General features: G+C 33.1%; 1 protein-coding gene across 2 annotated transcripts in view; it reads right to left on the minus strand.

The window, feature by feature from the left end:
- Positions 1 to 2,628: 2,628 nt before the first annotated feature.
- Positions 2,629 to 12,480, minus strand: part of LOC307183456 (cadherin-10) — a gene marked incomplete at both ends in the record, with an annotated part of 119,666 nt that continues 109,814 nt past the window's right edge. Inside the window, 3 exons of one of the 2 annotated variants that reach the window (XM_079915965.1) lie at positions 2,629 to 3,113; positions 5,822 to 6,073; positions 9,239 to 9,347. In XM_079915965.1, coding sequence (XP_079772091.1) covers positions 2,629 to 3,113; positions 5,822 to 6,073; positions 9,239 to 9,347 — 846 coding nt within the window. Of the gene's footprint in view, positions 3,120 to 5,821; positions 6,074 to 9,238; positions 9,348 to 12,480 lie in introns of both variants that reach the window. The other variant, XM_079915964.1, reaches the window with a different exon arrangement.

A 12,480-nucleotide genomic window follows, 5' to 3' on the forward strand; every position in this document is an offset into this window, starting at 1 on the left:
TATTCTTTGATTTTTATAATAACTGCTCAAAATAATTGATAAATGAATACATGGATGCATAAATGAAAAGTCCATGGTTGTATGATAAAATCAACATGTTACTGAGTGACATTTTTCCCCACTCCACATATAATAGAAATTGTGGACATAGAATAATCTATATATTGGGCCTGCTTTTGGGAGAGTATAATGTAAGGGAAACTTACAGTCTGAGCAGGTCCTTATAGGTGTATTTTTAATTTCAGGATCTCCAAAAAATTAATTATATAACATATCACCGTCATTATCAAAAAATATTAGGATATCTGATACCAAGGACTGTTTCAGTACTCTGAAAAATGATTTCTGTACAATATAGATTTTATATTGCCAAAGAAGCCTGCTAATCAATCTCTTTAAGGAGAATTTTTGGAAACCTGATTTGAATAATGCAAAAGCTCACTGATTCTTTAAATATCTAAAAGTTGGATGACAAAATAAACGATAGAGCAAGTTAATGCCAGTCTAAAATTATCTGTATGAGGATAATTAAAAATATTTAAATAAGAATTCCAATTACTGACATCTAATATTAATAAAAATAACTAATGCTGGAAAATTTTTAACTAATTTTTACTCAAATGAATATTATAGTTTTTTTTTGTTGTTTGTTTGTTTTTTGCGGTACGCGGGCCTCTCAGTTGTGGCCTCTCCCGTTGCGGAGCACAGGCTCCGGATGCGCAGGCTCAGCGACCATGGCTTACGGGCCCAGCCGCTCCGCGGCATGTGGGATCTTGCCGGACCGGGGCATGAGCCCGTGTCTCCTGCATCGGCGCGCGGACTCTCAACCACTGCGCCACCAGGGAAGCCCGAATGTTATAGCTTGAATCATAACTAATGTGAAATGCTCGTGAGATATACCTTCTTTTATCTTTTCCATTTGTTGATGATTTTATTTGAATAAATAAACCTTCTAGCATACTGAGGGTTTTCTCAATCTTTTGGGTGGGTGCATGGGTTCTTGGAATATACGAAGTTGACCAAGTTAGGTTTTACTGTGGTCTGATGTGTCAGCCTTGTAACGTGACTGTAATTTTAATTAGACCACATGGGTTGTTTTTCTTTCATGACTAGATTACTATGCAAACTTAAATGTCTGTGGTCAGAGGGATATGTGTCTTGCAGCCTGGAAGCTGGGGAACAAAAAGCATTCAAGAAGATTGAAATAATTAATTCTGCATTAAGGATATGTCAATATTGCCCTCTGACTCACTCCAAGAGCATACCATTTTCACTAATTGGAAAGTACACAAATCTTTGGTATTGTTTACGATAAACTCAGCAGGGAATGTGACTTCCTAGTGTAGGCCCAACAAAGTGCTCCATTTATGAATAAATCATGTTTGGATCTTGAGAAAAGAGGCATCAGTTAGTGGCAGTTGGCTTCCCTGAATATCAGGAACTCTGGATAATTAACTGCCAGTACTTTTTTATTCCTTTCTATTGAAACATTCATTGACAGAAAAACAGACTTTGTTACCAATATGCAATATGTAATGCATTTTGGGAAACATTACATAATTCCATTGCTGTATCTTAATGGAATATTCAGCATTATTACTGTCATTACTAGGCATTTCAAAGTCACCATGGGAGGTAAGCCTATTTTCCATTAAAAGATTATTTCAGTATGAAATCTGTCTGAACTATTATTGCCCATAAACCTGAATAGCACAAATGCCATACAAAAAAAGAAAACGTTTTATTCTTTCAGATATTATTTTAGTGAATAAAGACAAAATGAAATTACTGCATTGCTGGTGTTTGGGGATATTTAGCATAAGGCTGGTCATGTTTTACATTTGCTTATATGGTAAATTTTTAGGTGATCTGTAAATGACTATCCCTCTTAATGTGAAGAGTTTTTCACATATCACAGCATAGCAAGACTCATTGGAAAAATAATTCTTCCTTAAATCATATTAATTTGGTTAGAGCTCTCAATAGTAATGATAATGATTTTGTGTTCTTACCTGTATTCAGTGGAATTTTGTACCAAGATATTTAGTCTGTGGAGAAACTTTTTCTCCCTAGAGAAAAAAGAAGCTAGAGACAAGGTAGTTGTAAAAACTGGTTTATTTTTTTTAAAAAATAAATACAAAAATATAAATATAAAACATTAGCAGATAGAATTTGATGAAATGAAATTGCACAAACGTTTGTATACCAGGTTGCATATCACACCTACTAACACCACATGTACATTTTATTTTTTAATTTAACATACAGAACAGGATATACCTTAAATTTTTTCTTCACCTTTAAGAAACGGAAGTGGCTTGTTTGTGAGGCTGCTTAAGGGAGAACTATCCTGTTCATGTTTCTGAAATTATCTTTTATTTCCTAAGAAGGACAACACTGAATTTCCATAGCTTTGGCTCTTGGAAGTGATTAAATAAAATGTCGTATATATTCCATGAGACATCCTACAGGGAAGAATTAATGTAATTAATGAACAAATTAAAAAGGAAATGGGAAAAAAAATTGTGCTGAGTGGCAGGAAAATTTTCCTGAATATCAAATATTATGAAGTGGAGACGGTGTCGGTAAAGTTACTTCCTCTTGCTTGAGCAGAACATATATCCTAGGTTAAGAGTCTTTGTCACTTTCCCCGCCACCGTACATTTCCGCCAGCTTATTAAACCGAGGCCCCCATTCTCGGAGGTAATCGTAGTTTTGGTCTCCGTCAGTGGTACCTGATTCTAAAGAACTCAGAGATTCCGCGATGGAATCGTTTCCTTCGTAGGCATACGTTGCAAGTGAGTCGTAGGGCGGTGCGGTGGGATCCAGATCGTGCTCTTTTAGCCTTTCATTAATGAAATCCCGGACATCCGTGTTATCCGGAGCTGTCGGAGTCCTCCGTGGGATAAATAAAGTTTCCGGAATAATATCTCGCCGCAGCTTTTTTTCCTCGATAGCTGCAGGATTCCTCAGGGTGCCGATATCAAAGGCCTGGGTGTCCTCCTCTCCGCCACCTTCATCGTTATAGCTCACAATGTTGTCTCTGATATCTTCTTTAGACAAGATCAGAGGCTCTTTTTTCCGCTGTCTTTTCAGAGCTGCAAACAGTACTACTATAACTTGAAAAAAGAAAAAAGATGCATTAGAGGTCCATCTGAAACACATATTAATAAATAACGAGTGGAAGTACTATAAACGAGTTTGTTATTTAGGTTTTCTGGAACTGGTTAGAATTTAGGGTTAATTTTGTATTTCCATAATTTTTTTTTTTTTGCAGGGCTTGTGGGGAGGGGGAGGCGTGAGAGGAGAGGGGAGTGTTGAAGGATTTAGCCAGGATGGTTAGAGTTTAAGAACAGTGGTTCTAATTTACTTTTAAAGCAATGTGAAAGGTTTTTTCAAATACAGTGACTTATTTTATCTATTTTTCTAAGAACTGTTTAAAGATAGTTCCTGATTGTACAGACGTTATTTATACTTTGCATTAAATAATGACATAAGATGTTGTTTAAAAAATAGACACAAATCAAATTCAGCTTCAAATAAAACAATGAAGAAGGGCAAAAATACGCCCATATTTTTACATCCTTATGCAATATTAAAAAGGCAGCTTTCTTCACAAGATATGGAGTATCCATATCTGTTAAATAGCTTTGCGGATGGACTTACATATTTTTTTTCCTTACATTGTTACTAGAAGGTCTTAATTACTGGGAAAAAAGATCACATTATTTAGACATTATTAGTTTAGAAATTTATGAGGTTTTCCATGGAAATATATATCACTCATGAGATCAAAAAAAAAATTGCTGGATCACATGATGGCAAAGAGTAAATTCAAATTACTACACTGAATTAACTACAAAAATTATGTATGAATTTCAGCTATATGTATCTTAATGAGTATAGATCCACAAGTAGAAATGTGTATCATTCAGACAGGACATTTCCCTACTTCCATGGGAAGATATCAGTAATAATAATAATATGCTTATTATTTTAGTAATCATAATAATGGTAATAGCATAAAAGATAGGAGAAAGCTAAAATCATTTTCCCTCTGGTTGTATTAGTTTTCCACCCTCATTCTTTATCCCCAAACATTTTGGTCATAATCCTTTAAAAATGATGATTTAGAGAAACAGATGTGAATTCAGTTAGATGAGGAAAGGAAGGGAAAATATCTTACCAGGTATATGTATGAAGAAATATCTATATTTATTTAGCCTCATTAGAACAAACATTTAAAGGATATGGGATTTATTACTGGTCTTGACTGAATGTGTCCCCTAAAAATTCATATGCTAAAGCCTAAATAAATTCCCAATGTGATGGTGTGTGGAAGTGGAGTCTTGGGGAAGTAATTAGGTCATGGAGGTGGAAGCCTCATGAATGGGATTAGTGCTCTCTTGACATGACACAGGAAAGAGGATTGCTTTCTGCCCCTTGAGGATACAAGAGAAGACAGCCGTCTGTGAAATAGGAAGTATGCCCTTGCAAAACATGAAATCCACCAGTGCCTTGATCTTGGACTTACCTGTCTCCACACTGTGAGAAATAAATTTCTGTGGTTTAAACTACCAGTCTATGATATTTTGTTACAGCAGCCTGAATGAAGGCAATTATGTTATTATGTAGAGTGGTATTATGTTTTCTGTTTTATTAACTCAGAACAGTAAGACTTCTTGCCCTCAAGCTTGTGTGAGAGGGCAGACAAGGGACTTTTTTTTTTTTTTTTTTTTCTGCTGTACGCGGGCCTCTCACTGTTGTGGCCTCTCCCATTGCGGAGCACAGGCTCCGGACGCGCAGGCTCAGCGGCCATGGCTCACGGGCCCAGCTGATCCACGGCATGTGGGATCTTCCCGGACCGGGGCAAGAACCCGCGTCCCCTGCATCGGCAGGCAGACTCTCAACCACTGCGCCACCAGGGAAGCCCGGGACTTTTATTAATGCAACAAAAAAGAAAGTTTTAATCCATTGACAACTGTTCTTGACCTTCAAACTGATTAAAAAATAAATAGGCCACCACGAAGAGAAAGAAAATGTTTATTCTTCAAGTTTTTAAGAAAATGTGACCTTTTCTTTTGGCTAAATTCATGATTTGTGCACACACATAAACTTGTGATGTAACGATTTTAAACCTCAGATTGCTTATGATCAGCTAAAGGATCTTAGCCAGTAAAAAATGTGCTAATAATGAGGATAATGAAACTTACTAAGATTGGCTTCAAAATCCCAGTTCATTTCACTGCTTCTTAAAATATCAGATACAGTGTTTTTTGATTGGAGTCACAAGAATACTCCCAATAGTTTTAAGATAATGCAACTAGAGAGTAAACAATCTGATTTTTAACTCAAAAGCAGTTAAAAAGCAATTTGTTCTGGGTTATAAAATCAAGTATTGTTTTCGGGACAAGTGAACGAGGTAAAGGGCTATGTTAACATTACATAAGTGAAGAGGTAAGATAGTGAGGCCATTGTCTAGCTGTAATAAGAACCAAAAACAGTGGAAATACTTTAGATTTACTGGAAAACTACATATAAAGACTGACAGCAAGGTGCCTTGCCTTAGCTCAGCCACTCAGAAATTGTGTAACCTTGGAAAACGTTTAGAACATCTCTAACTTTCAGTTTCATTATTTAAAAAGGGAAGGTAATGACTCTGTCTGATCAGATAAAATATTTTAATACAAACAACATTCCACTGTTAATTGATGTCTGTCTTAAATTTGGGGGTTAGTTTTAGGGGAAGTATTTTAATAGTAACATTTCCACTTACAAACACTGTGAAGTAGCCATCTAGGAAATAATCACGGTTTCTTACCCAGCAGAATAATGATGCAGAGGAGAATGGCGACCAAGGCCCCTGTGCTGAGGCCGGCGGGAAGGAGCAGGGCCTCAGCGCTGCAGGACTGCATGTTGCCTTGGCTGTCACATGCGCACACTCTGATGGTGAGTGTGCCAGTGCTGCTCTGAATCGGGTAATCGTTGTCCGATATCACCACAGGCAAGAGATAGGTGCTTATTTCATGTCTACTGAAGCCATTTTTTCTGGTTAAAATTCTGGCAGTATTATCTAAAATAAATTTTAACATATTACAAATGGCTTTGGGGACAATACATTTGTCTCATCCTGATCAACGTGGTTTGACACAAAAATAAAGAGTTGTTTGTGTAAAATACAAAATTGATATCAATTTCCCTATCAAATATATACAAGGCAATTCAAATATAGATAAGATAAATAAGACAGTTTGAAGAATCTAATACCATTATTACTTATTAGATTTTTAACTAATTTTCAGATGCTTTCAAAATGGTGATTTTTTTATAAGTGAATCATTTATCAAGACTATAGAGATGATAGCATATTGTTTACCACAGTTTTTGAAAAACATAAATATTACGCATACCAAAGAAAAAATTATAGTAAATGTTTTTTATTTACAAATGTATGTGTGTGCACATACACAAAACACACATTAATCCAATATTCATGAAGAAAAATATGATTGGGTAAATTTTAACTATAGTTGTATTTTTAAAATCAATTAAGCATTCAAAAACCTTCAAGAGTCCCGATGTATGAAGAACAGTTAGCAAGTTACTTAATATTTTTGAACTTTGATTTCCACCAATTAAAATGAATACAGTGTGTAACTCAAAGTATTGGTGGAAGACACTAATGTGGAGTGCCTAACAGACACACAGAAAGAAGTAGGGACTTAATCAAGGCTAGCATCCTCCTACCTAGTATATTGCTACTGATATTTCCTTTATCCAATAACTCACCCAGTATCCTTAAATGTGGGTTGTGCATCTATATAATGATATTGAAAAATAAAATCAATATATACTTGGATGATAATTTCCTATTCTGTTTGTCCAATGTGCTGGGTCTTGTTTAGCCAATCCCATAAGGATGCTTAAAATGCCAATGTAGGGAAGGGAGTGAGTTAGGCAATTGCTAAATCAAACCAACAGGATAGCAAAATTTAAAAAAAAGAAAAGAAAATGACAATCTTTTTGCAGGTGTAGTGGTTGAACATAAAGTAATCATTTCCTAAATTTTAGCAAGAAGTTAAATCTTAGTATATCAGTTAACTACCACATAATCTAGAATAGTAAATTAGCAAAATAGAAGATGTGCATAAGCAAATTTAAAAAATAAAATGTAATCCTGATAATGTTGCAATTCTGACTTTTCTTCCAAGGAGTATTAGGATACAATTCTTCCTTTCTCAAACCTACACTAAAACAAACATTTACATGCATATGGGTATTTTCAGAATCTTCTTGCCTTACTTTTAGCTTTTCAAAAATTTCTAAATCTTAATTTTGCCTGCAATAGCTTTGATACATTGAAGAGCCAAAAGAAGTTTTACCCTAAACTAACAATTCTGTTTGAATCATTTTATTAAATATTCAGAAAGTCATCATATAATTATGCTTTTGACCTGTAAGTTAGTGAAAAGTGAGGCATCTTTAACAATGTGATACTAACTGTGGTATCACAGAAGCAGGAAATGTATTTGAAGAAAGATGTAGAATTAAAGATTTTTAAGATGAACATATAGACAAATGCGAGGGTATTTTCTCAAGAAGGTCAACTTTAAGGTGATGTCTATGTCATTGGAATTTCTTTCAAAATTCACCCAATAACAGAAAATAGTGAATTTATGAAAGATTAGATCAAATATTCCATCAGACTTTACTGGTAGTCTATTTAGTGTATGTTCAGGTTTGTATTCATATGGCTTCAGTCCTTGCTTTGAGTAACTTATGTAGGATCAGGAACTCTACCCAGTATAGGAAATTGCTACTATTTATCAAAAATTAATTAAGATTAGCTTGAGTTGTTTCCCCAGTAACTGTGAAGTGCGGTGATAAGATAGTACTATTTCAAGTCTCTATTACTTTTTAAAATTGAGAGGTGGTTGTTGAGATCCGGGGCTCAGTTTAACAAGAACATAAAACAAATTAAAATACAATTAGAAAGTGGTACAATACAATACGATATTTCAGCTCAGTACTAAGAATGTCCTGTCTAAATTCTATGTTTAGGTTACCAGATTCAGCGAATTAAAGTGATGGGTCCTTTTCTAATATTCAGATATTACATCTGATATTGGGCATTTTGTATTTTATTTGCCAATTCTACGTTAATATTTCTAATCACAATTATTTTAGGTGTCCAGAGGGACAGAAAAGATAGACATTTCAGAAGCTCATTAGTAAATAGATGTTACCAACCGATGCCTCCCTTCAGCTGATGTGTGCAAAGATCATACTATATCAAATATCTCAAGTAGTAGTTGCTCAGTGTAAAACTATCCATTATCTTAAACTGCTTTCTGACATTCTGAAATCCACCTAGATATGCTATAGCAACCTGGCTCTGCCAGTGTACATACACAGTTAGGAAGGTATTGTAAATATGCCAATGTAGTTATTAGATTTATTTTAAGAATAATTACATCTATAGTAGCTCTAAAACAAGTATGCCTTTTTACCAAAAACTACCTTATATAATTAGTTTTAACATAAATTTGTTGAAGACAGAAAACTCTGATTACATACTTTTGTTTAGCCTAGAATAATTACCATACATATTTTCCAAAGAATAAAGCTCTTTGACTTTTTGAAAATAGTGACCCATTTTTGTATTTTTCCTCAAAAATATGTTTCTTCTTTTTTTGAGAATGCAAGAAATATGTTTAGTATTTTTGATCACAGAGTCATTATAAGATTCATATGTTACACAGAAGAATAGTGCATCTTGTCATTGAAACTATGTTTTTGCACCCAATCCCCTCATAGGCTAATGTGGCTACTTTTACTTTTTCTTTGTCTCTTCTATGCCTTTTTGGCTTTGGTGAATCTGCTGCTGCTAAATCTCACTGAAGTTTACACAAGAGTCTCATTGAGCCATTCATTTCTCTGTGTGTCCTACTATTTTGTTATAGGAACTGATTATTCCGGCCTTTCTAATGTTTGCAAGATTCAGTCTTTGCATTAGAACCCATATAGAGTCTTCTTTCACATATTTTATAATCTTAAAATTCAAGAAAGTAACCACTGTTAAGAAATTACCATAATAGCGCATTAAAAATATAATGAAGCCAACATTTTGTAACACAGATCTATAAATGAATATATCATGTATATGGTAATTGTTACTTTGGGGAAAATTTCTTGTTAATGTCACCTTAAATCATAATGAACACGTTCTAAAATTTACCTTCATTGTCTTGTACTGTGAAGTTTGGATTGACAGCTGCTAAACTGAAGAAAAATTTTTGTCCACCTAAGGGATCATCTTTGTCTACTGCACTTATAGTCTGTATTAGCTGCAGAAGAGAGAAAAATGTATATTTATCAAACTTCCATGGGTAGAATCTGCTTTATAATATATAATTTTTTAATATCCAATTTTGTCTAACATTTTTTAAAGGACAATTGATTTTCTTCCTTGTGCATGTACCTTTGTTTGAGTTATTCTATCTTTTTATTATTACTTAGATTTAAACAAAGTCTCTCTCTCTCTCCCTCCCACTAGTAATTAATTTAATACTAAATCAATTAAAGTTAATTATAATTAAAATAATAAATAGTAACATTGTATTCTTTACAGTTTAATTAGATATATCATTTGAAATAAGTAGGTATTTCATGTATATTTAAACATTTATCTAGAAGATAAATGTATCTAATGTAGGAAAATTTAGAAAATTATTGTGATTAGGGCTTTCCTCTTCATTAAAAGTAAAGTGAAAACTATTCAAAGAATTTAGAGATTTTATAGACAATTACATATAACTTTATAAAGGAAAGACAAACATTACAGTATTATCTAATTTAACAGTAACTGTTCACTTCATTTGCACTGTCAACAGAATTATATATTTTTAAATTCAACATATACGTATAATACTACAGGGATTGGTTATTTTAAAAAGGTCAACTCTGATTTATTTTAGGGTAAGAGAATATAAGAAGCTATCTAGTAACAAAGTAGAAAATTTAACACCTTATACTATAAACAGATGACTGCTTTGAACATATTATACAATTAATTAATATTATACAAATATATATGTAACAGATAGCTATGTATTTTTTGCATATATATACATTTTGTCCTTAACTTATTTATACAATACCATTTTATGTATTTTTGCATATTTTAATTTTGCAAGAAGATTTCAGAAGTTGTTAAATATGTGTTTCAATGCCTAGTAAATGGTCAAATTTATGTTTAACTGAAAGGAATATACTTTTTACTGCATTAACTCAATTTTATATTGTCTGGATATTTGATGTATTTGTTACTGATGTTTTATTAATTTAGAAAAGATTCTTAAGTTTAAAACACTATGTAAAATAATTAGAAAAAATTAAGGAAATATTTTAAGTATTCCATATTAAATTATTTTTCTTTTAAAGTGTTCTATAAAAATTTAAATGTGGGGTTCCCTGGTGGCGCAGTGGTTGAGAGTCCGCCTGCCGATGCAGGGGACACGGATTCGTGCCCCGGTCCGGGAAGATCCCACATGCCGCGGAGCGGCTGGGCCCGTGAGCCATGGTCACTGAGCCTGCACGTCCGGAGCCTGTGCTCCGCAACAGGAGAGGCCACAACAGTGAGAGGCCCGCGTACAGCAAAAAAAAAAAAAAAAAAAAAAAATTAAAATTAAAATGTGGTAAAGTTGCGGTACTCCTTAATCATTTATTTCAAAATGATACAAGAAATATAATTGGACCAAACAAAGATAAATGTTAATCGTCTAGAAATAAGTAGCAAAACAATCATTTAAAACTTTAAATAATTTAAAATATATATTTAAAAATCTAACATTATGAAATTTTAGTGGTTATTTAAGATTAAATATAAGCAAGAATTTATGGCTAATGGCTTATCCAGTCAATCAAAAACAAAAAGGTGGTATATATATAAAGGAATTCAAGAGAAAAATGTTAAAATAATTTTAACTAATACCCTTTAAGATGTATCTATTCAGTTACAAATATATTTCTTGACTGACTCGTTTGAGGAGCAGTCTAAAAGATTTTATTTTCAAATAGTGATTTATAGAAATAAGTTGAAGAGGAAAAAAATGGCATAAATGAAATAACATATCAAGAAAGATAGTAGACTAATAGAAATTCTTATGTCTATATATATCAATATTAATATATTAACTCACATACAGATGCATAAAATTATAGAAATGTAAAAGTAGAGCTAATGGTCTTTTAAAATAAAAACTACAATGTCTCATAATAAATTTACATTTGCAACTGTGATTACAAATTACAATTCCAGTTCATTTTTATGGACAAAATAACATAGTTCAGAGAATGAAATGGCCACATCTTTACATATAACTATAAGAAATTATAAAGGTTTACATAAAAATTCTCAATTAAGATGTATTATTTTAATAAAAGACAGTAGCACTGTATATGGTAGCAATACTTCAGCGATTTGCTAATGTATCTTCATTAAATGTTATAAAGGGAATAAGTAAACTCATTTAACAATGCAGACAAAATAGAATGACATGCTGCAAATCAATATCATATCACAACATACTTTTATGACCAGAAGACTTCTCTATGCAGATGGAGACACTTACTTCCTTTACAAGATAGATTTTTTTTCTCTTTGAGATATAACTTGGCTTCTAGCATTCAACTTCCCCATATTCAGCATTTACCTTTTAATACAGTCTTCCTTTGCATTTCCAGTCATACATTAAAAAGTCACATTTTATTTCGGTATTTGTACCATAAAGAGTTGCAATAGAAATCAGAAGATGGCAACAAGAAGGAGGTAAAACTGCTTCTCCTGTCTCTCCCTATAAGACCTCACTATTTTATTTCGACTAGAGACAAATTCATTTTGACCCACTGCCAATAAAAGAAGTTGCCACAGTTAGGAAAAAAAAAAAAAAAAAGGTGATGTCCAGTATCCATTTTGAGCATATGAAAACTAGACACAGACAAGTCATTTATATTTTATCTCCTTAGCAATTATATAATTGGCTTGCATGTTCACTGAGCTATTCTAAAATAATCTTAAATGAACTTGAAGGGTGTTTCAGGGATAAGATAATGAAGTTTGGAATGACAAATGGATTTTAAGATGTTTAGTTAGAAAACTGGTCACTGAGTTTTAACATTTTAGTTTTTTCAGTGAAAAGACTAGTAGTTTCCACTGATGCGAAAATTCCCTTTGCTCTGGTAAAAAAGCACCCTTTTTAGTTGTTAGGGAAGTAACTAAACACTGTTCTATGGAAAATATGTAATAGGATTTTGGGGGTTGATAAGGGCCTGGAGCTTAGATACTATCAATGGGTAAATATAAGCAGCCTGTCTCCCTGGAGAGACTCCCTGGGAAATCTCTTGTGAGACTGAAATGCTATTGCCCCCTCATAGAAATTAAAAATTATTAAAATATATTTTATTGACTAAAGGAGTAAA

Source organism: Stenella coeruleoalba, assembly GCF_951394435.1.
Source record: "Stenella coeruleoalba genome assembly, chromosome: 3".
NCBI classification, from domain to species: domain Eukaryota; kingdom Metazoa; phylum Chordata; class Mammalia; order Artiodactyla; family Delphinidae; genus Stenella; species Stenella coeruleoalba.